The sequence below is a fragment of the Sorghum bicolor genome, chromosome 8 (assembly GCF_000003195.3).
Source record: "Sorghum bicolor cultivar BTx623 chromosome 8, Sorghum_bicolor_NCBIv3, whole genome shotgun sequence".
Classification (NCBI taxonomy): Eukaryota; Viridiplantae; Streptophyta; class Magnoliopsida; order Poales; family Poaceae; genus Sorghum; species Sorghum bicolor.
In genome coordinates, this window is record NC_012877.2 from 9,459,777 (window position 1) to 9,484,849 (window position 25,073).

The 25,073-nt window shown below is 47.2% G+C and overlaps 1 protein-coding gene across 1 annotated transcript in view; it reads right to left on the reverse strand.

The window, feature by feature from the left end:
- LOC8084794 (two-component response regulator ORR24) overlaps positions 1-25,073 on the reverse strand; it is a 35,026-nt gene that overhangs the window by 6,076 nt on the left and 3,877 nt on the right. The window contains exon 2 of the mRNA XM_002442967.2: positions 14,701-14,925. Coding sequence (XP_002443012.2) covers positions 14,701-14,925 — 225 coding nt within the window. The remainder of the gene's footprint in view (positions 1-14,700; positions 14,926-25,073) is intronic.

Sequence of the window (25,073 nt, forward strand, 5' to 3'; positions counted from 1 at the left end):
AGTTTCACAGGCGCGTGTGTCGCAGTTGCGTAGGCATGGTGCGTATGGCTGGTTGAAAGGTCCTTGTTTGGTTTTGGTAATTGAGTGACAACTTAGGTGGACTAATAGTGTTTATATGAGATACACAGGAGATTAGTTCACAGATGAATAAGTGATGATGAAGGGGCTCATTGCATATGAGACATGACATGGAGTCATGTGACTAAGGTGGAGAAGATCAAGATGAGGCTTGGCTTGATGGACTGGTTGCAAGAGTGAAGGGCAAGTCGTAGGCTTTGAAGCGAGGGACCGCGTGTGACGGTGAAGCTTGGGCAAGACTTGGCGCCGATGGACCGAGGCAATGGTGAAGAGCAAGTGAGGTCAAGATGAATGAACCAATATGGTCTCGCGATGATATGAAGTGGATCATATCATTTGTGATTGATTGGAGCATGTGTTCCATCAACATCGAAGGAGATGGGATGGAATGCACAAGGCAAAGGTATAACCTATTGGGCATTTCATTGCACCGGTCTAAGTTGAGTAGAGAAGTGCTTGACGGGATTTAGGATAGATAACCATACTATAAAGAGGGAAATTTAATCACAATGGTTATCTAGTGCCACTAAGTGTGACTCTCATTTGTATATACCTAGCGCTTAGTGACGTGGTGAGATGCATGAGAAAGCTATGGAAAAATATCTATGAAAAGCTAACTTTAGTGTCCAGTTTATTTTGGAATATTTTGGTGAAGTTAGCTACTTGAAGAGGTGCTCAAATTCATCATCCTAGCATTTCTCATTTCTGTATGGGAAATTCTGATATCTATTTCCTAGACAGAGACACCATCCTGGCATTTCTCATTTCTATATGAGAAATTCTCATATCTATTTTGTCTAGACAAAGACACCATCTCAGCAATTCTCTTTTATGAATGAGAAATTCTTATATGGCTAGTTTGTGTGTGTTCCGCACCGTCCTATGTGCTGCGCATACAACCAATCCCTCAAAAGCAAATGTCGTTTCTGTATGAGAAATTCTCATACAACTCAGATCCACTTTTCTCTCCAATGGTTAGAAGCCGTGCATGGGAGACTTGCAGCTTCGTGGAAGCTTCGTGGGTGCGTTGTTGTCGTTGTCATTTCCTACCGTTGGGAGCGTGAGCTGAGGTATTTGGGGCTGCTACTGCTGCCCTCTTCCTCAGAACTTCTCTCCCCATTTTCTCACTTCAGGAGAGCAAGCAAGTTAGGGTTCCTCCTTTCTCCTCTCTCTCTCCCATGGATTTGAGCTGAAATTTCTTGGAGAGATTGAGAGCCCTTTGTGGGTGTGGATGAGAGGTTGAAGATCCACCTTTTCCCCTTCCTCTCCCTCTCATGTTTGGTGCTATTTCGAGTGAGGGAGTGAGAGCCTAGTGTGTGCATTTGGGATTTGCATTTGGTGGCACTAGGAAATCTTTGTGATTGGGGATTTCTTGTTACTCTTGGTGATTGCCATCGCCTAGACAATTTGGTGGATTATGACTCCGCTTGAAGCACGCGAGAAGATTGTGCGTGCTCCGGAGGAGGATTTGTGAGGGGTACGGTGCTCACCCTGTGGGGATCGTGAAGAGAAACTCTAGTAGAGCGAGATGCGAAGGGCGATAAGTGGTCTGCCCGGGTCAAGTGCTAGAGCTTGTGGTAAGCACTCCATGTGGGAGAGTGTGACTTATGGGTCACCACTAGCAAGAGGACCGGCGGCAACCTTGGAGCTTGTCTCAACGGGGACGTAGCTTGGTGGCAACCAAGTGAACCTTGGGAGAAAATCATTGTGTCAACATTGTTCTTCCCGTTGGTTTGCAAGTCCCTAACACAAGCTTGTATTTACATTCATATACTTGTGCTTGTGTAGTTGCTCTTGTAACTAGTTTAGCTTGTGTAGCTTACTAGTTATCTTCTTTCTTGTGTAGCTAGAAGTAGATCCCCTTGCGTGACTAATTTGGTTTGTGTAACCTTGTTAGTCACATTGCTTAGTTTATGTAGCTAAGTGATTTGCACTCTCTAATTGGCATTGGTTGCCTTGTTATTGAGCATTGCTAGTGAGCTTAGGAGTTTTGTGTGTTTGCTTACTAGTTGTGTGGGAGCTCTCCCGGTTTGCAAAGTACTAGTGGCATAGGTTTGTGTGACCTTGCTCCTAGAATCGGTTAGGTGAGCTCTTGCTAAAGTAGCACCATGTTTGCTTGTTTAGGATCTTTTATAAGGTGCTAGAAAACTTAGATAGAGGGGTGTAGTCTTGGCTAGACCGATAGTTTTAATTTCGTATTTATTTTGGCTAGTTGGCGTAATAAGTTTCAGAAAGGACTGTTCACCCCCTCTAGTCCGCCATCTCGACCCTTCAAGTGGTATCAGAGCTGGGGTCTCTTATTTGTGGTCTTCACCGACCCGAGAGGATGGCGACTTATGGGCTAGATGTTGAGTGTCCACACATTTTTATGGCACACACTTTGCACAGTGGAGAAATTGGATGATATGTAATTTTAAGTTTATTTCTCCTCAAGTGTGGTGGATTGTAGATGTGGGCTTTTCTTGTGCAATTGATAAAAAGGTTGCAACTCAAGTGCAAAAGAAATGCCTACATCTAGATTGCCAAGCTACTAACATCTTCTATTCATCCATGAAAGATAATATATTTAGTGAGATCATGGATATGAAGTCCGCCCTGGGTATTTCTCAATGCGAAATATGGGGCGATATCCAAAGAAGATGATGTGCCAAAGGTGGACGCAAATGAGGATGTTGAGCATGACCACAACATGGTGGTTGTGGAGGATTGCTCCACCTCATGGTCAAGTGATGATGATGATGATGCTACCACAAGATAACTTGACAAGGACGATGATGATGCCACAAGTGATGCAACCAATGATGCTACTCCATGCACACTTGATGATGAAGATGATGGATATGAGAGTGATGCTTCTACAAGCTCATCCACTACATCACCACATTGCTTCATGTCACATGGTGACACTAAGGTATCTATTGGTGGTGTAATTATTGATTGTGATGATCCAAATTTTGAGCTTGTATGTAGACTCTCAAAAGCTTTAAGAAATGAGTTAGCAAAAACAAGTAAACTAGAAAGTGAAAACTCTTTTCTAAAGACCACTTGTGAACAACAAAAACATCTAATTTATGTTACTACTTGTTCACATGAGGAGCTAAAATTGGCTCATGAGGAACTTTATGTTGCTCATGACAACTTGGTTAAAAATCATTCTTTTCTCACTAAGAAGCTTTCCAATAAAGAAACTAAAACTAGTGAGAGCTCATCACTTGGGTCAAATGATAAATCATATATTGTTACTAACCCTTGTGATGTAGGAAAGAAGCATGTATCCACCTCTTGTGATGATTTATTATCTATGCCATGTTCTTCACAATTAGTTGCTTGTTCTACTTCTATGTCTTGTGAGACTAACCTTTTTAAGGAGAACAATGAGCTCAAAAAAATGAAGTGAAGAATTTTAGCAACAAGTTAGAGAGGTGCTACAACTCAAAAGTCACCTTTGAGCATATATTAAAGACTCAAAGAAACTATGGTGACAAGTGTGGCCTTGGCTTCAAGAAGAAGATGACAAAGGGTGAGAGAAAGCAAGAAAAGAAGATAAAGAAGCTCCATCAAAAGAAGCTTTCTCATACCATATGCTATCGGTGCCATGAAGTGGGACATCTTGCTAGTGGTTGCCAAACAAAGAGAAGCTCAAGAAGATGAAGGAAGAAGAGAGGCTAAAGCATGTCAAGTGCTTCAAGTGCCGCACTTGGGGTCATCTCACCTCTATGTGCCCAACCAAGCAATTGGTGAAGCATCAAGTGAAGCCTCGACCAAAGCCAAAAGTTGAGCAAGAAAAGATACCCTGAGAGCAAATCAAGATCAACATGATGGTGGTGACATGGGGATGATAAAGAAGAAGACAAGAAGGGGAGGTAGACAATCAAGATCATCAAAAGACCTCTGCCAATCAAATGCTTTGAGTGCAAGAATGATGGACACTTTGCCTCGAGGTGTCCTACCAAGCTTGAGAACAAGGCTCAAGCAATTCTCAAGAGGCAAGGCAATGAGAAGCAACACATGAGCAAGGAAGAAAAGGCTCAATCCAAAAGAAGTTGCTACTTATGCCGGGAAAGGGGACACATGGCTCATTCATGTCCCCTAGGTAATATTTCTAAGCCTATCTCAATTGATGATAATAATGTGCTTATAAAGGATGGTGATGGTACCTCTATGGTTGCTATTGCAAATCATCATGCTACTCATACTAAGGCATTGCCTAAGTATGTTGCTCCTAACTTGAGAGGACCCAAACTAGTTTGGGTACCATCAAAAAGTGGATGATTGTTTGTAGGTACCATCAGCATTGGAGGCTTGATTCAATTGATCCTATAATTTTTCATCATATGATTGAGTCAAGTATTGAAGCCTAGTGCACATCCAAACTCAATGCCATGACAAGATAGTGAAGTCCAAATGCTACAACATACAAGTGTTGTTTTCAAGTTGTGGTAACTCATTGGATTATTTGTTGGCTTGCAATTATAAGTAGAAGCTTGCTATATGGATGGTCATGAGCTAACCAAGGTATATCTTTGTTGATCTTATTCATTTGGTGCATATGAGTTGATTGAATTGGACAAATATGCATATGTTGCTTGCTATAAGATGTTTGAATGGATTAAATGCATAGTAATCAAGTTTGGATTGATTTGTGTTGGATAAGTTCATGAGATGACTTTTAATAAGTGGATCGAATAGGATTTATGTCTTGTGAAAGTATTCAAACAAGTCTATTTTAAGTTTGATTCAATTTGAAGAAGTATAGCTCAAGTGCTTGAAATCTGTCCAATATTGAAAATCTGAGCTAGCTGAGATCAAGTCAGAGTTTGAGTGATCAAATCTTATTAGAATGGCTTGAAATTTGGAATGCATGCTGTACACTTATCATAGAAGATGCTGTAGAAATTTCATGAGAATTGGATAAGGGAAACTTCGGTTTCAGAGTGGATCTTATCAGCTATAGTGCAGCAGTTTTCAGCATATAGCAATGGTGGAAGAATTAAAATCTGGTAGCAATCTATAGGTCCAATGAAGCTCAAATTTTTACAGTTGCTAGATGACTTAGTGAATCACATCACCAAATTTCGTGGCATGTGGATTTGTACATTGTGAGATATGAGTTATTCTTTGAAAGGTACAGAATCTGCCAGAAAAGTGACAAATATTAGATTGATCTAGAGTCACTTCAATTGGAAGGTCCTCAAGTTGCAAACATAATTATTAGTGTTTGAGGCACATAAGTTTGGTTTTGAATTGATAAAGAAGCATGACAAGCAAAGAGTATAAGGCTATTTGACTGTGGAGTGTACTTGGTGTACACATTTAGTACTCAAATTGAAGATCAAGATCAAACTCAAGATGAATATGAAGTTTAAGTTCTAGTGACTATTGGAAATCATTTGGTAGAAAGAAAAGAACTTAAACAAGTAGAAAGAAAAGGACTTAAAGAAGGATTCATGGTTACTCAGCATATCAAGTCTATCACTTGAATCAATCAATCAAAGGCAATTCAAGTGAGTATCAAGAATAGCTCTTTGGAGAGAGGTCACTGCTCCCTATGTGAGGGGCTTGCCGCCCGAGGAGTGGGTAAACCAAGTGTGGTGCTTGGAAGGCTAACATGGAAGTGGTGATCTAAAGGACATTTGAGATGCTTAGTTGAAGCAATCAAAAAGATTGATCAAGAGAGCAAGCAACACCTAAAAGAGAGCTAGTCATGCTATTTCAAGTGATATTCATTGTAGTTCTCTCATGCAAGCGGTTGACACTTGCTAACACCACTTGAATACTAGGTTGTCATCCCCAGCATGGTACTAGAGTGTACTAAGGTATTTATGAATATGAAAGCTCTCTAGAAAATAATCTATTCTATCTGCAAGCGTATAGATAAAATAACTCATTGTAGCATTTCACCAGGAAAAGTATTCCGGGTATCGTTATTTATATTTTGCTTAAGAGAATGGCGAAAGTGAAAACAGGGGTAAAATCTATCAAGGCATAGACTAGAGATAAACTTGCAAGAACATGATTACTAATGAGAAACTCGTCACACAGTCTGTGGGGGTATAAACCCCTATACCCTTACGGCCAGACTTGGGCCAGGAGGCTTGGCCCATTACGAGACAAGTTCGAAGCTTGATCCGACAGTTCGGAGTTTCACGCAAGGGAACAAGACGTGGAGATCAAGCAAGATTCTAGTCGGTTAGAATAGAAATTGATACTGAATTATCTATGGCAATTGTAACCGACTAGGATTAGCTGTCAGATCTGTAACCCTGCCCTCTGCACTATATAAGGAGAGGCAAGGGACCCCCCTAGGACATCATTATTCTCTCAACACAAATCAATACAACCAGACGCCGGACGTAGGTATTATGCCAACTCGGCGGCCGAACCTGGATAAAAAGCTTGTCCGTGTCTTGCGTCACCATCGAGTTCATAGTTTGCGTACCGTCTACCGATAAACTACTACCGTGGGTATACCCCAAGGTAGACTGCCGACTAGCTTTCGTCGACAGTGGCGCGCCAGGTAGGGGGTGTGCGTGCAACTTTTCCGGCGAACAAGATGGTCACAATCCCAGCTTTCGCGGCCGTACCTAAAGGCCTCACGTTCACCGTCGGCCAGATCACGTGGACGACGCGCGGCGGTGGTCTCACGACCACGGTTTCGGAAGAAGCTCAGATCCAATCTGAGATCACGTCGGCTCCGACCACTCGGGTGACGTCACCGAGCGCCCGGCCACCGCTCCCGCTCTACAAGGGAAAGAAGATCGACTGCTCGGACTTTCTCCAAGCGCTTGATCGCGCCGATTCCAAGCTACTTGAAGTTTCCCAACTAGTAGATGGAATCTGGCGCCAGCCAGATCAAGCCGCCCCAACGGATTTTTTCAAATCCCACCAGCCAACTCGTGTCGTTACGCACGAACGGCTGGGAACGTCTCTGACGATAACCTCAACTCCCTCAGGACGGTCTGTCAAGCTCAAGGCTAACCCGGAGGAAGAATATCCCTGCGGCCTGAACAACTCGGCCTCTCTCTACTCACGGCACATCCGATCCCTTTTCAGCAAGGAGGGTTGGCTGCCAAAAAGGAACGGTCGACCTGCTCGTCACTACGTCAACATGGTGACAATCCGAGAACTACGGGATGGCCAGGCTTCCAGCACAAATTCGAGCACCGGTTCCGTCCCCACCGAAGTTATAAACTCCGAAGACGAGGACTATGACCTGGATTTGCCTTCACATCCTCTGGGTTTCTCTCGTTTCCCGGTATTTACCCCCCGGCGAGGAGACATTGTTTTCAACGTCAGCGCCGATGAGCCGGTCGTCGATGGAGAAACGAACGAGCAGAGGCAGCTCCGCGAGCAGCGTAACGCCGATCGCGCCCGGCGACGCGCGGATGAGGAATGACAAATTCCGCCGCATAACCTCAGCGACGCCTTCGACATGGTCGGGGACCAGCCAGTCTACAAAACGCCAAGCGCCAATGTGGCCGTCGCCATGGCTAATTTAGATCGGCTCCCTGATACCCCTGAGTGCCAGGGGGTCCGAACCAGTGTCCGAGCGCACCTGATCGCCGCGATGGGACAGACAGCCACTCTGCTCAAGAAAGTCCAGGCCGTCTCTTACACAGAAGCCACCTCCGGCCAGACTCATCGTAGCCGGACCTCACCGCCGCCCAACAGGCACCACCGCAGCCGTTCCCCCGACAACCATCGAAAAGATTCACGGCGTGACGATGGCGGTCGGGATGCTGACGGTCACCGCGAGCAGAATCGCAGGCGCGGTCAAGAAGTAAACCAGCACAGGGATCTTCGATATAACATCCCTCCCAAAGACGCCCGGGACCGCATCAACAGGCGCGCCACGGAGAGAGCAGTCCATGAAAACCTGCGCTGTATCGAGTATGATGCAACGCACGGCCCCCCGGGCCTACGACAGTTCTCCTCACACCTCCGCCAAGTCGTGTGGCCCCGCAATTTCAAGCTCGAGAAACTCAAAAAATATGACGGCAAAGAAAACCCAGAGAACTGGATCACTCTCTACGAAATCGCCGTCCGATCAGCAGCAGGAGATGAGCACGTCATGGCCAACTACTTCCCAGTAGTCCTCGACCAGGTTGGTCATCAGTGGCTCCTTGGCCTGCCCGAGGACTCCTTCGATTCTTGGGAAGAGCTACGCCAGGCTTTCATCGACAACTTCATCGCCACATGCGAGCAGCCTGGAAACAAGTACGACCTCGAAAGGATAAGGGACAGGAAAAATGAACCTCTGCGCGATTACATCCGACGATTCTCGGATATGCGCCTTAAAATCCTGAAGATTTCCCACGACGAGGCCATCTCTGCCTTCATCAAAGGCCTGCGTTTCCATGAAGCACTGAGGAACAAGCTGTTGCGCAAAAGGCCAACAACGATGGCTGAGCTCCTCGCCACGGCTAAAAATTACGCCGATGCCGACGACGTAGAAAAACTAATCCGGGACGATGCGAGAGGTCCCGACCAGCCTCCCCGGCGAGATGACAGTCGCGGACGTTTCGACAACAGGAACCACCGCCACCCCGACAACCGTGATCACAGAGAAGGTTGGGATAGGCGGCGCGACAATCGCGATGATTTCAGAGGAAAGCGCCCCCGCGACCACGACCATGAAGTGAATACGGTCAAGCGTCCCAACGGGCGGCGGGACTACCAAGAAGACTACAACAAAACGTTGAAGGGACCATGCCAACTGCATCCAAAGTCCAATCACACCATGAAAGAATGCCGCGTCCTCAAAAACATCTATACGCGGCGGGCCGCCCAAGACGACTCCGCCAAGAAAAATGGAAAACGAGACGGGCACGACCATGAAGACGAGGACGAGGACCAAGATAGGGACCCTCGACACCAATATGTCAGCCCCACTGACGTGGTCCACTCCATCTTCGGGGGCAAGGTCTCCATCGAATCTAAGCAAGAAAGAAAGCTATTAAAGAGAGCCTGCCTCAATATAGACAGCACGGACGGCCTGATCGCAGACCCGAAGTTTCCCCCGTGGTCGCACAGGGAGATCTCCTTCAGCAGGAAGGATCAGTGGGCCGCTATCCCGGAGCCTGGTCGTTTCCCTCTAATCCTGGACCCTTGCATCAATAGCATCAGATTCGAGCGCGTGCTCATGGACGGAGGAAGCTCCATTGACATCCTCTTCCGCAACAGCCTGCCCGCTCTCAAGATATCTCCGGCACAACTAAAACCCTACGATGCTCAATTCTGGGGAGTTTTGCCAGGTCAGAGTTCAGTGCCCCTCGGACAGATAACATTGTCTGTCCAATTCGGCACGCCCGACCACTTTCGGACAGAATTCGTCAACTTCGTGGTCGCCGATTTCGATGGGACCTACCACGCCATACTGGGCCGACCATCACTGACAAAATTCATGGCGGTCCCACATTACTCATACCTGGTCCTCAAAATGCCTACGTTGAAGGGCGTCCTGACCGTCAGAGGCAATGTTTACACCGCATATACTTGCGAGGAAGAAAGCTTCAAGATCACCGAGGCGATTGATCTCTCAATCCGGATGGCAGAAACAGCGACCCAAGCCGCACAGCTACCTCCAGACCAGCTCCGACTACCCGAGCAGGGAACCGCCAGGAAGAACTCAAAATCCAAGGAGCACAAAGAAGTACAACTGGTCGATGGCAGCCCCGAGAAGACGGCCCTCATCGGGGCCAATCTGGACCCCAAATAGGAAGACGCGCTCGTCAGGTTTCTAAGGGACAACGTGAGCGTTTTCGCATGGAAACCCGCAGACATGCCCCGCGTCCCACGAAACCTGATCGAGCACTCCTTAAACGTCTCGAAGACCGCAAGACCAATCAAGCAAAAGCTGCGACTGTTTGCTCGTGACAAAAAGGAGGCTATTAGGATAGAAATAACACGGCTTCTAGCAGCCGGATTCATAAAAGAAGTGTATCACCCCGATTGGCTCGCCAATCCGGTTCTTGTACGAAAAAAGAATAATGAATGGAGAATGTGCGTTGATTACACTGATCTCAATAAACACTATCCTAAAGATCCTTTTGGTCTCCCTCGCATCGACGAGGTGGTCGACTCAACGGCCGGATGCGAACTCCTCTCTTTTCTAGACTGCTACTCTGGTTATCACCAGATCTCGCTAAAGGAAGAGGATCAGATAAAAACATCTTTCATTACTCCTTTTGGCGCATATTGCTACACGACCATGTCATTCGGACTCAAAAACGCCGGAGCCACTTATCAACGGGCCATCCAGCAATGCCTCCACGACGAGATTCGTGATGACCTCGTCGAGGCCTATGTAGACGACGTGGTCGTCAAAACAAGGGATGCGAGCACCCTAATCGACAACTTAGACCGAACCTTTAAGGCGCTAAAAAAGTACAAGTGGAAGCTTAATCCCAAAAAGTGCATCTTTGGCGTCCCTTCCGGTCTACTACTCGGCAACGTCGTCAGCCGCGACGGCATACGGCCGAACCCTTCAAAAGTAAAAGCAGTACTCGACATGCGACCACCAAAAAACATCAAGGATATTCAGAAGCTCACCGGGTGCATGGCCGCACTCAGCCGCTTCATCTCAAGACTAGGAGAAAAAGGCCTCCCTTTCTTCAAACTTTTGAAGGCGTCGGAAAAGTTCTCCTGGACAGAGGAAGCCGACGCTGTGTTCACCCAGCTTAAGACTTTCCTCACTTCCCCGCCTGTTCTTACAGCGCCTCAGCCCAATGAAGACCTACTCCTTTACATTGCTGCAACCGACAGGGTTGTTTCCACGGCAATAGTGGTCGAGCGGGACGAGCCAGGACATGTTTATAAGGTCCAGCGACCCGTTTACTTCATAAGCGAAGTCCTAAATGAATCCAAGGCCAGATATCCACAAATACAGAAACTCATATACGCCATTCTAATAACATCGAGAAAGCTAAAGCACTACTTCGACAGCCATCGAGTCTTGGTAACCACCAGTTTCCCTCTCGGGGATATTCTGCGCAACAAAGACGCAAACGGCAGAATTGTAAAATGGGCAATGGAAATATGCCCGTTCTCTCTGGAATTCCAGAGTCGCACCACAGTCAAGTCTCAGGCTCTGGTCGATTTCATTGCAGAGTGGACGGACCTTAACGAAACTCCCGTTCCCGACGTCTCCGACCACTGGTCCATGTTTTTCGACGGGTCCTTGAACATCAACGGTGCCGGCGCTGGGATACTATTTGTGTCGCCTAACAAGGACAAGTTGCGTTACGTCCTTAGGATCCTCTTTCCGGCGTCCAACAACGTCGCCGAGTACGAAGCATGCCTGCACGGCATCCGACTAGCCGTTGAGTTGGGCGTCAAACGCCTCTACGTCTATGGCGACTCCGCTTTGGTTATCAACCAGCTCAACAAAGAATGGGACGCGACCCACGAAAAGATGGATCTCTACTGCAAAGAAATTCGCAAGTGGGACACCAACTTCTATGGCATAGAATACATCCACGTGGTCCGGGATAAGAACCAAGCAGCAGATGCGTTGTCAAAGTTAGGGTCATCTCGGGCCCAGATCCCGCGGGGTGTTTTCGTCCAGGACATCCATGAGCCAAGCGTGGGGCTCCGGCCTGGTCGAAAAGCAACCTACAGAAACAATGCTCATAGACGATGCCACTCCGACAACCAGTGGTCGTGATTGGCGTACCCCGTTCATCAAGTACATATCGGATGGGTCGGGTTTTCAGGACAAAACAGAGAACGAACGTCTCATTCGACGATCAAAGAATTACATACTGGTGGACGGCAAACTTATGCGAAAAAATGCAAGTTCCGAAGTACTACTCAAGTGCATATCCCAAGATGATGGCATCAAACTCCTCGACGACATACATGTCGGATCCTGCGGCAACCACGCCGCATCCAGAACGCTGGTCGGGAAAGCTTTCCGAGCAGGATTTTATTGGCCAACCGCGGTCAATGACGCCGAAAAACTGGTCCGACACTATGAGGGATGTCAGTTCTTCGCTAAAAGGACCCACGTACCTGCTCACGAGATTCAAACTATCCCGTCATCCTGGCCTTTCGCCTGCTGGGGACTCGACATGATCGGGCCATTTAAACCGGCCCCTGGCAACTTCAAGTTCGTTTTCGTATTAATCGACAAGTTCTCAAAATGGATCGAATACATGCCACTGGTTAAAGCAACCTCCGAGAAGGCTGTGGAATTCCTCAATCAAATCATACATAGATTCGGGATCCCAAACAGTATAATCACCGACCTGGGTACTCAGTTTACTGGCACCACATTTTGGGACTTCTGCGATGACAGGGGCATAGTCATAAAATACATGTCAGTAGCTCACCCACGGGCAAATGGTCAGGTCGAGCGCGCAAACGGAATGATCATTGATGCCCTCAAGAAAAGGCTATACACCGAGAACGACAGAGTGCCCGGCTGTGGTCTGGGGCCTCCGAACTCAGACTAGTCGGAACACGGGAGTGTCACCCTACTTCATGGTTTACGGCACCGAGGCAGTCCTGCCATCTGACATAACCTTCGGTTCTCCTAGGATTGAAAACTTCGACCAGTCAACAGCCGACAACGCCAGAGAGCTCGAAATCAACTGCATGGAGGAAAAGCGTCTAAGTTCTTGTCTCCGAACAACAAAGTATCTTGCGGCAGTCAGGCGGTACCATAACAGGAACGTCAAGGACCGTTCTTTCGTGGTCGGTGATCTGGTACTTAGGTGGAAAACAAGCCAGGAGGGAATGCACAAGCTATCCACTCCCTGGGAAGGACCCTTCGTGGTCGCCGAAGTCACACGACCTACATCCTACAGATTGGCATACCCAGACGGAACACGCGTGCCTAACTCTTGGCACATAGACAAACTGCGCCGATTTTATCCATAAGTTCTAGTAACTTTTGCTTGTAAATATCTTATGGCTGTCAATAATAAAAGTTTTTCTTTTTGCCTATACTTTGTTACACGCAGAATCCGGAAAGTCTTCTGCGACGGAAGCTCTTAGCGACTACGAAATCAAATACAGTGGCACGTCACTCAGATAGTTGTACATCGCTCAAAATAGTAGTCATGACAAAAGCAAACTTTATTACAAACTATACATACAAAGTTTACAATAAACACCCTGACGAGCGGACACTAGTCTACTCCTACAGACTATCCTATTGGCCTACTGCTCGGGCTGATCACCCGCCTGGCCTTGCTGCCCGGACGAAGGGGTCGGGGCCACCGGCGCCTGGCTGGTCGAGACCGCAACCGCCCATCTCCCGCAATAGACGCGCCCGACAGCTCCCTGGCCGACCTATCTGAACCCGGCTGGTCGGGGGGAGTGGCCGTTCCGCATAGATTGATGTCGCCGATCACCGTCGACCACAAGTCCAGCAGACCACCCCGAAGCTCGTCCGCCTCCTGTGGGCCGACCTCCTTGGGATACCCCTTCTCCAGCCTGGTCAAGTCGACCAGGGGGTAGTGGGCACGCACCACGCTAAGGATATGCGCGCCAGCAAACTCCCCGGCGTCCTTCACAAACTGCTGAAGCCAGTCCCACGCCCGTTGCGCCTTTTCAACTGGCGTCAATCTCGGCGCGTGGGGCTGGCTCTCCGAAAGCTCGGGGCTGATCAAGTCCAGGACCGGGGATACTCCTTTCCAGATCTTACAACAATTGACCTTCCAGGAGTCCCGATCCTTGACCAACTCGTCCAGGTGCTTCTTGGCGTTCACCTTGAGCACTGCAAATCAAGCAAGATGTTATTTTCAACATATCAAAAAGAGCGATCAGGGGCAGATAACGGGGCGGCGCGTATTACCAGAAAACTCCCAGTCCCTTCGACCCAACTCCTCTCCTGCTCAGCACCCGGCCTCTAGCGCACTGGCAAGCTCTTAGCTGAGCTGCTCTTTCTCCCGTCGAAGGCGTGCAACCTCCTCCTCCAAACCTACATGGATAGTCCTCTGGTCAGCGAAGTCAACCAACGCGGCTACAAACAGCTGCCTCGGAGTGCAAGACTAACCTTCTCGCTATCGAAACTGATCGGCCAAGCGTCGGGTAAGCTCGAGACGGTGCTCTTCCTGAGCGCTCATCTCGGATACTTTCTCTCCAACTTCTGACCGAAGCCGGTCCACCACCACGGCTAGAGCCTTGTTCTCGGCCACGATGCCCTCTATTTGGTCGAAGCACCGTTTCCGGTACTTCGCCATTTTCATTGCGCCCTACAAAACAAATATATGTTGTCCAAGCAAGACAACGCACAAAATGTCCAGCAGTGCAAAGAAGTGCTTACCTTGACTTCATCCACGAGACGTTTGGCCGCGCGCTCTACTCTGGCGGCCTCTTCTGTCTCAGCGAGCTCCTCGTGCCCGATAAAGTGGTCCCCGTGTTGGCGCCACACATATATGTGTTGGCGGCCATCATGGGGACGACCTTCAATCTCCTCCACCTCGTCGTCGGAGGCCGCCTGGGTTTCCTCACCCGCTGCATCACACCCGGTGGTGGTCGCAAGCATTACCGGCCCCTGGACCAGGACCGGGGAGCCTACAGTCGAAGTGGCTCCTACCCGGGGCGGTGTTGGGACCTCCCTCCCTTCGACGGGGGGAGGGATCGGGGCTCTGCCCTCCTCTCCTGTGGCGTTACTCGGGGGAGGCATCCCCGTAGCATCCTCGACCCTTGTCGGGCTGGTCGCCGTAGTCTGTGCCGCGGTCGGGAGCTCCTCGGTGCTCTCAGGCACGGCTGCAGCAGCAGGCTGCTCCGCGGTCTGCGGCGCCGCGTCCCCAGCAGCGCAAGCAGGCTCGACCACCCCCTGGCCGGCGACGTGGTCGGGGTTGACATCCGACGCCGCGCTAAAGAACAAAGTACTATCTTCAAAAAAAAAGAATAGAAAAGAAAAAAGAAAATTCGCCATAATACGTAAGTCGAACACTTACAGGTCTGATCGACGGTGGGTCGCGGTGAACCTCCTCCTAGCTCTGCCGGTCGGCACCTGCGCCCCCGTTTCGACAACGCGCGGAGCAGGAGGGTCGTTGGCCACCCGATCAGTAGTGGCCGGTGCACTGTCCGGATGGCTACGAGGCCGTCGAACTAGCGACGGTGCGGCCTCCTCCTCCTCCTCGTCGTCGTCGGTGATCCGGACGAGCCGACGGTGCTTCGGCGCTCGGCTGCTCTCCGCTGGTAGCGTCGGCGCAAGCGAAGGATCCGCCGCTATTGGCCTTTTCCCCGCCACTCTCTCCTCGGTGGTCGGGACGGGGCGGGCTTGGTCCTCCTCACTAATGGTGTAATGAGTACACCGAGCAGCGTCTTCCTCCGGCTGATCTTCTCCCGCAGGATTCTCCATTCCAGGTGCCAGCGACACGTACACCGTGCACCGGTCAACATCTCCGATCTGCCAAAGTAACAAAGATAAGTTAGCAGCAGACAATAACGGATGCTAAGGTGAAATAATCAGTGACATACCTTAGGTGCTGGTCGCCCTAACTTGAAGGCTTGCACCCGATCACTACCACGGACGAAGCCTCCGTCCGTGAAGTTGAACAGCTCGTTCAACAGCTGCTGCACCTCTGCCTTCTCCAAGACCTCAGAACGCATCCTGGTCGGGTCCACGCTTCCGGCATACTCGTACGCCGAGTGCACCCTCTTCTAGCAGGGCATCACCTGACGGCACACAAAGTTGCCGACCACGCCTAGCCGGTCCAAGCGCGACCAGTTGATCAGCTTCATCAGGTCTGCCACTTCACCGTCGAACTCTGGGCGATCGGTCCAGCTTACCCTCTTCTCAGGGATGTACCCCACGTCGCAGAGTGTAGAGCTGCCCGGTTCTTCCCTGATGTAGAACCACTTCCTGTACCATTCAGTCAGGGAAGTGTTCCATGGACAGTGCAGATAACGGTTCTTCATACCGTCACGAAGGTCGAGGTATACTCCACCTGCAACCTTGGAGCCTCCAACCACTCCCTTCTTTCTTAAACAAAAAAGATAGCGAAAGAGATCGAAGTGTGGCTCTATGCCAACATAGGCCTCGCACAAATGGATAAAAGTGGAAATAAGAAGGATTGAGTTCGGGTGCAGATTGCAAATCCCGATCTCATAATACAAAAGAAGACCCTGAAGAAAAGGATGAACAGGCACCCCAAAACCCCTCTTGAGGAAATCCTCGAACACGACGATCTCACCGGCGCGGGGGTCGGGGTAGCTCTCCCCTTCCGGCGCCCTCCAGCCGCCGAGCTCCGGGCTGTGCAGTAGCCCCATATCGACGAGGTCACCGAGGGATTTTGCGGTGCTGCGGGATTTCTTCCATTCCTTGGCCATCAGCTCGGCCCTCTTCTTGGAGTCGCTCTTCGCCATTAGAGATGCGCGAGTGGTTTCGAGTTAGGAGGGTCCAGGTGGTTGAAGAAGGTAAGAGCGGCAAGCTTGAAGGCAATGGCAGGGTAGGCAATGAGGGGTTAATGTCAGGAATTTATAAACCGCAACTCCACCCCTCCCACTTCCTGCATTCACGGGAAGTGGGCGGGCCGTACGGCGGGTGTGGGTGCGCGGCGTTTTGGTTTTCAATGGTTATCGACAATTAATGCGGCAGAGTTTTCGTACAAATTGATGGTTTCCTTTTCTCAAACCGCGCAAAGGGCGGCTGTACAGTTGCTAGGCGCAACTTTTCATGCACCCTTCTGACATCCCGTCAGGAGGTCTCGTCACGTCAACTTTTTTGTGGACAAATTTTACAAAACAAGCAGACAAAAATGGTAGAGAGTCAACAATCCGGGGACTGCACCAACCACCGAGCACTTGATGCTCAGGGACTGGTCGCCCAGTCTATAAACTCGGAACTTCAAATACTGCTTTGACCACCGAGCACTTGATGCTCGGGGACTGGTCGCCAAGTCTACCAACGCGGAACTTCAAAGATTGTACCGACCACCGAGCACTTGATGCTCGGGGACTGGTCGCCCAGTCTGACAACTCGAAATTTCAAGGAGCGCACCGACCAACGAGCACTTGGTGCTCGGGAACTAGTCATTAAGTTTGTTGGGACTGCACCGACCACCGAGCACTTGATGCTCGGGGACTGGTCGCTTAGTTTATTAAGTTTGGAAATCAGCAGGCTGAACTGACCACCGACCAATGTACACCCGGGGACTGGTTGATCAGCTCGTCAAATTGAAAACTCTACGGTAAATGAGCATGCGATGCTCGGGGACTGGATAATTTCGGTTTTTTTAGACCTTGCTACAAGGTTCATACTTCGCCTTCCAGCAAGCTCAGGGACTACATCGGTACGATGCATCTAGCGATGCATCTCACATTCAAAGCAGCTTTGAAGATTCTTCTTTGGACCCTGACACCACGTGACTACGTCACCTGCTACCAGGCTCGGGGACTAAGTGGGCACACTTCACCTTGCGGTGAACTTGCTTGTCTTTTTGATGGACCATGCTTTTCAGGAAAGTAAAGTGGGCACACTTCACCAAAAAAGAAATATTTTTTCTCAAGAGCACCATGCATTCTTCGAACAATTGGCTTCTTCGACGATGAAGTTAATTGGATGCCTTTAGATTTGTTCAAACTGTTGTCGCAATTATTTGGGCAATTTTCATAATGATTGGAGATATTAAGTTTCATTGGTCGAAGAAGCTCAAGACGGCGTGTTACTTCACAATACATGGTGCTCGGGGACTAGCTGTGGGGGTATAAACCCCTATACCCTTACGGCCAGACTTGGGCCAGGAGGCTTGGCCCATTACGAGACAAGTTCGAAGCTTGATCCGACAGTTCGGAGTTTCACGCAAGGGAACAAGACGTGGAGATCAAGCAAGATTCTAGTCGGTTAGAATAGGAATTGATACCGAACTATCTATGGCAATTGTAACCGACTAGGATTAGCTGTCAGATCTGTAACCCTGCCCTCTGGACTATATAAGGAGAGGCAAGGGACCCCCCTAGGACATCATTATTCTCTCAACACAAATCAATACAACCAGACGCAGGATGTAGGTATTACGCCAACTCGGCGGCCGAACCTGGATAAAAAGCTTGTCCGTGTCTTGCGTCACCATCGAGTTCGTAGTTTGCGTACCGTCTACCGATAAACTACTACCGTGGGTATACCCCAAGGTAGACTGCCGACTAGCTTTCGTCGACACAGTCACTTGCTTTAGCAGGGGGTAAGCCATAATAATAAAGATAATGAAATATAAGCTCATGGGTAAATAACACAGCGATTAGAAATAGACTACTCCACATAAATGTAAGGTGACGTCGGATTAGCTAGAGAATGAATTCTGAGTATCTACTATCTACTAAGTCACAATCTACCCTATTTATCTACAAGATCATATATAGCATAAAAGACTCTTTATTCATGTATAAGGAACATTGCTAAAGTAAATCAGAACATAGCAAGACTTACTCCGCAATACAAATTCTGCCTGTCCTATCAACGGAGGGTGGACTATATAAGAATCAACAAAGCTGTCACCATCGCGAACTACCACACGACCCAGCCAATAGGATACATTTGCAGGTAAATAATATCTAAGCACCACACCCACATATGATCTACCACTTAGCTCCCTCGAGTCAAGAGCTAAGCGCTTTGCAAACTTATACATAAACTCATTATCAATCATAACTATATCAAATATAGAACTAGAGCAAACTAAGAACATAATAAATAGAGACATAATGCAATTAGAATAAAGTAGTAGAAAAAGATATGAAATAATACCAATCTTTATTAATGAAGATCCGAAATCCAGAGTGCTAGGCTCTACTTCTCTAATTCTATCTAATCAATCCTATAAAACTTGAAGGAATTGGGAGTAGCTAGTTCTAATTCTCTGTGGGAGAGAAATTCTAAACCCTAACTTTGATGGCTTCCTCTGATAATGATTTCTCCTCCTCCCCTAGGGTGGAGAGGCCTTGCTTATATAGCCCCCTCAAATGAATGTGGGCCGTCGGATCAAACCGACCTTAATCGCACGGTTATTCTTCAAGATTAGAGACGGTGGAGCACGATCCGCGAGACCTGCCCTGATTGGTCATTAGGGCAGGGCGAGCGCCCAAGGGGGGAGGTCGGGCGCCCTGCCCCCGGGCCCGATCGGCCTCCTGTTCGTTCTCGTGGCTTCTGGACTCTTCTTGATTGAGGAAAATTGCGCGGCATGTAATTATCTCGTTGTAAACCTGACATGTGGGCCTTCTCTCCATATTTTCTGATAACCCCCTGCAGAAATAGACAAACACCAAAGCTCATGGAATTCTATCAGATAAAACCCTAATTCTAGATGTTTAGTGCATATTGATCATTTTCTATGTTTAGTTGATGGTTAAATTTAGTACTTAAGGACTGTCAACAAACTCCCCCAAGCTTACCCTTTGCTCGTCCCTAAGCAAACAGCTAAACTTAGATGGATCAGGAGTTGCTTCGATGTTTTCTTTCCTGACAGGCACACATGCTTTCACATAAAAATTCTTCCAGATTAGAGTGAAGTGTCATGGAGCTTAGTACCTGCACTTAAGCCTTAAGTAATTGAAAGACAAAATAATTAAGTCAAGCACTATTCCTCCTGTCTATACTTCACCTTTCTTCTGGAGTTTTGCAGAAGTTCTCAAAAATAAAGCTCAGAGTTCCCAGCTATGATACTCTCAAATTTCTCTATATATGGTATTTGTGGATCCTTACCAAAAATGTCACTTACCTATAACTAAGGGAATGTTTATGCGAAGCTCATAGGTGTGAAAAACAGCTCATACATATGTTGTCTAATCGAGCCATGGATCCGAAGGAACTCAACATGTAATTAAATCAAGATGTGCATGTGTGGTGGAGTAAATGATAGTAGTGGTGAAAATATAAGTAATGATAAAACTTACTTCTCATTGCTCCTCATATTTCTATCTCTCCTCTTTGATCTTTGCTTTGGGAGAGCATGGGCTATCTTTTTCTTTTCTTCTTCTTTTTTTCAAGTGGGTAGTAAATACCCCTAATTCTACTGTCGGACACTTGTCTATTTTTTTCCACTCAAGTGGGCATCTTTGTACCCCTAATTCTACTCCGGACACTTGTCCATTTTTACCTCTCGTCTCACTCTTTTTCTTTCTTTTTTGAGGTTCCGGGCACTTGCCTCTTTTTATTTCCTCGCATATTTTTGCATAACCCATGCCTCTTCTGCATTGAATCTTTTTGGAGAGAGAGAATAACAACACTTGGGACAGTGAGTGATAATATTTTTTTAGCAATTTTAATGAATGGTGGTGGATGGTGTAGTAGATGTGTGTAAGTGAATATCTTAATTTAACCACATGAAAAGCTCCTAAGGGTCTACACAGCTCGATCAAACTCAATATGAATAGCAAAAGATGTTATAACAAGTATGGCTGTGGTAGGAAATTTTGTCATGCTAGGAACTCATCATGTGATTTGCAAGTTTTCAAAATAAATGTCCAGAACTTAGTGTAGTAGGAACAAGATAAACAGTAGCTCAAACTTTATATCATGTCCGTCTCTTACCTAGACTTTGGTTTTAGATTCATGCTTCCCATAGATAGTAAATTTTAGTTTTAGTAATTCCTGGAAGAACTTTAATATAAAAGCTAGGTACTTGAAAGTAAGCAAACAGAGCAACTGTTCATCATTTCCATCATGCATCTTTTTAGTCTTTTTATTTTTCTACAGATTAACGCTTGGCAGATGAATAAAGCACACTTATCTACACACTATTTTTATTTTGTTTTCATGTTCATAGAATGCAGTAAAGAAAATATTTATTGGGTTTTCTAAATTTTTTTATATATAATTAAGACACTAAAACAGAAAAGAATAAATAAGAGGAGCAAATAAAAACATACTTGATAAAACGGGAGGAACTCCCCCAAGCTAGATACGGTTGTCGGTCTTACCCAATGTTCCAGAATCACATTATGGCAGAGATGTTGTCGCTCATTGAAGTAGTGTCTTGCCTCAGGCCTTGTACTGCAGCGGCTTGCTCCTGGTTCCATTTCTGCTGTTCTTCCAAGAGTCGTCCATGTTCCGTTTGCGTATTCTGGATGCCGAGGAGGGTGTTGTCGGTACGGGTGAAGAAGGCGACGGCCTCTTGGTAATAGTCGTTCGTGAAAGCATAAGAGGCGTCGGAGTACCGTCCTGCATCAAATTGGGGCTGGGGCCTGGACCCTGAAGCTCCATATGGATCAGTGGAATACCTGCCCATACTAAAAGGCGGGTTTGTCCATTGGTGATCTTGGCACTCTGGCCATGTCTCCTGTGTCGGTTCCTGCGGCTGAGCATGTCGAACCCACGGGTCCCGAAGGACTCGGGGGTTGTAGTCGCGGTAATGCAGGTGCGCTGCTCCTTCCGACCCGGGATCAGCTCCATACCAGGTGCGTTCTTGATGGGTGGTCATCCTTTCGGATGCCACCCACTGTGGAGCTCTCTGGTTTACCGGTGTCACTGCAATCTCAATCAAATAATTTTGAACGACATAGAGACCAAGGTTCGGGTTAGGTAACTAAATCTTGCCTTTATTATCGTATAACGTATACATTACATTCCCCTCTTTTTTCAAAATCCGAGCTTGCCTAAATGTGTCATAGCCATGATAAATTTGTAACTCATCAATGAATTCCAATGACGAGTTTTCTAGTAAATTAAGACTAGAAGCTAGACGAGTGATGAGTGAAGTACAACCGCTGAAGACTAGGTATACTAAGCCAATGAGAAACCAAAAGAGTAACAGGTGAAGTGGGTATTTTATTTATAGTAGCATAAAGAAGTTGTAAGTCTCCTACTCTTACTTTTCTAATATCATCGCGATGGAAAAGATTGTACCCAAGCCATTTGTGGAACATCCTAAGAGTGGGGTGTTCCATGTCACTGGTTCGGGCTTGACTATAAAACTCATCTCTAGATATCTCTCTCCAGAACTGGTGTCTCTCAAAATTGGGCAAGTCGGAGTCAATGTCCAGGATGCATCTTGAAGAGAAACCGAGATGGTCGCTCAATTCTCTCCAAGACAACATAATGTCCTGTTTGAACATCCAAAAAGCGATTCCCCCCTCATAAAATTGCAAAGTGCAAAGAAATTCAAGGGTGATAAGATGGGAACCCAGCTCAGTTATGTCCCAAAAGTTTGTCCATCCCACCATCTGGAAAATCAAGTCAAATTCGGTATCCATACCTGTTTCTTATAGCAAGATAGGATCAAGAGTGGGGGTGTGAATGAAATCCTTGTTCTTCAGCTACTCAAAAACTTCCTTGTCCCTGCGGGTCTTTAGTCCAAGATCTCCTGTCTTGAGGAGAACCTTGACTCGTGTATCTGACAAAGACGATGGAGCTTGCGGGGGCGTCGGGTCGATGCTCATCTCCGATTGGTGCGAGGAGAGTCGAGATGAACTCCTCGTACCTATGTTCTTGAGGGCCTTGCCCGCGTTCTTCACCCTAACTCTAAATGTAATATCCACATGTATCCTTTGAATACAATAAATGATCAGAGAGGTAATAATAAGAACTTAGGGCATTTATGATGGGCTTTATCCTATGGGTATGGTTTATGTTGGTGTTTACTCCCACTGTAGGAATAATGCATATGTGAACTGATGTGTGTACGTGATCTTGGTTTTAAAAGCATGACAAGACTCTCATAAGGTATACGACAAAGGTTGACTAAACTTAATGCAAAGCAAGCAGCATAAATGTGCAAAAGTTTTCCTAACTCTAAATGTATATTATATGTGGCTTTGGTAGGAATTCAAACCTTGTCATACAAGATCTCATCATGTAGGATTTTGGGTTTTCAAAATAAATCTCCAGAACTTAGTAATGCTAGGAATAAGATAAATAGCAGCTCAGACTTTCAATGATCATATCAACCAACTACCTAGACTTAGCTCAAACTTATGCCTCCACATGTTGCATGTTCAGAGTAAACCTTCAAATTAAAACAATCATGTCCAGAACTCGAGAGAATCTACCATTGGAATCTAGGTACTTGTAACAAATTATAACATAGCAACTATTCATCATCTCCAAGACAAAATTTTAATTTTCATCAAATTTTGTTTAGCTCTAGTTTAGACTAACTCTAAACAGACTCTGTGTCACACCCATATTCTAAGAACAAAATAGGATGCATAAAAGACTCATATGTGCCCCAGAAACAGTCGCACACATAAGTAGACAAATCTCAAATGTACCATTGCAGTGTTTATTACATAGCAGAACAATAATAAATCACATAGTCTTATACAATAATGATAACAAGAAATAAACAACGCTCTCAACGGAAGCTCCACACAGGGACAAACATTGACTGGTTGACTTCGAATCTAATACTCATAGCGATAGTCCTCATTCCAATCATCATCATTAGCATAACCTGGGTTGTTGGAAAATTGCAAGAGTGAGCACATATCGTACTCAACAAGTATAACCAGGGGTTCATGAGGCTCAAATAGATGACACTAGTTTGACTGCATTTAGCTTTTAATAGTGGATAGCATGTTCATAATTAGATAGCAATTGTCAGGGTAGCATAAATAATCTAATAATCACATGATCAAATGTAAGCATAACTAACTCATAGCATAAACGATAATCAAATGAACATAACAACTTAACAAGCTCATCATCTTTAATATAAGAACCCCCAAGGCTGCTCTTAACCATGAGCACGGCTAGTATACCAGTTTTAACACTCTGCGGAGGTTGTACATCTTTATCCATGAGTCATGATTTACCCTTTCGCCCAAGATAGCTAGTCTCTTAACCCCCTTCCTAGGGAGGTCGACAAGGATCACTATGAAGCCTTTCAAAAGTTCGTCTAACATGTTAGGGCCGCAAGATTTCCTGGGCGAGCAGATATAGATGTCCCCCTTCCAAATGGCACAATGACGCGCAGCCTATACACATAAGGACAGAGGCTCGCACTATACCCATGTCGGCAAGCCCCTCTAGCGCCCTTTCGGGTAACCTCTAACAAGTTAGGAAAGGTCTTCATAGTGAGCTAAAGCCAGAGCTATTATAGCCCTCATGGTTGCACTGTTATCCCAGTGATCACTTACAGACAAGATCTCATATTGTTATTTGTCATCCTTTTATGTTTATTGCATAGCTATTAATCATCTTACAAGATCATAGATTGTATCAAGCGACAGGAAATACGCCTTTGAACTCGAAACACGTATTTTCCTCTAGGCACCTTGGACTGTGGGTTTCATTTTACCAAAGTGGAGGGGCTCTTAAATAAATTAGCCAGCCAAAGGGGTATCGGCCGATCTGGGCTCTCAGATTAGGCATGGACGGTTCAGATCTGATCTGGGGGAGGGGGTGGCCGGCGGCCGGCCGAGACAGGGCCACCCACGGCGGCGCGCCATAGGCGCCACCCAGAACTCGCCGGAGTTCGTGGAGTTTGCGACTCCGTGCTCTAGGAAAAGAACGGAAGGCATCGGGCAGAAGAGAATCTCACCACGAACTCACCTAGCCACTTGGTTTGTGCTGAGGAGAAGTAGAAAGTGCTCGCCACGGTGGAGAACAAGGTCGGCCACGCCGAGATCCAAACTCAAGAGAACACGGCGACTAGGGCTCGGTTTCACAACTTGGATGCTAAGGGGAGTTCGCTGCGGTGCTTGAGGGTCTTATAGGGTGCAAATGAGCAAGAAATCCTAGATTCTTCGGGATTTGGGAGTTCGGCTCGGGGTCGGTTGCTTCCCCAACCGAGTCCTGCTCGCACACGGCGAGAGGAGGAAGACGCTGCGCGGTGGGGTCGGCTCGTCAGCGAGAGAAGGAGAGGGGCCCAGCTGTCGGCCAGAGAAAGGAGGGAGGGGAGGGAGTGCGCGCGCGCCTAGGCCGAGAAAGAAGCTGGGCCGCGCGGGGGTCGCTGGCTGGGCCTCGGCCGAAGGTTCACCAGGTAAGCCTTCTCCTCTTTTTCTTTTCTTTTTTTTATTCTTTCTTTTCCAAAACAATTTTCCAGGTAGAATTTTGTGTGCAAATAAATTCTAACTAGAAACAATAAGCACCAAAATAAAAT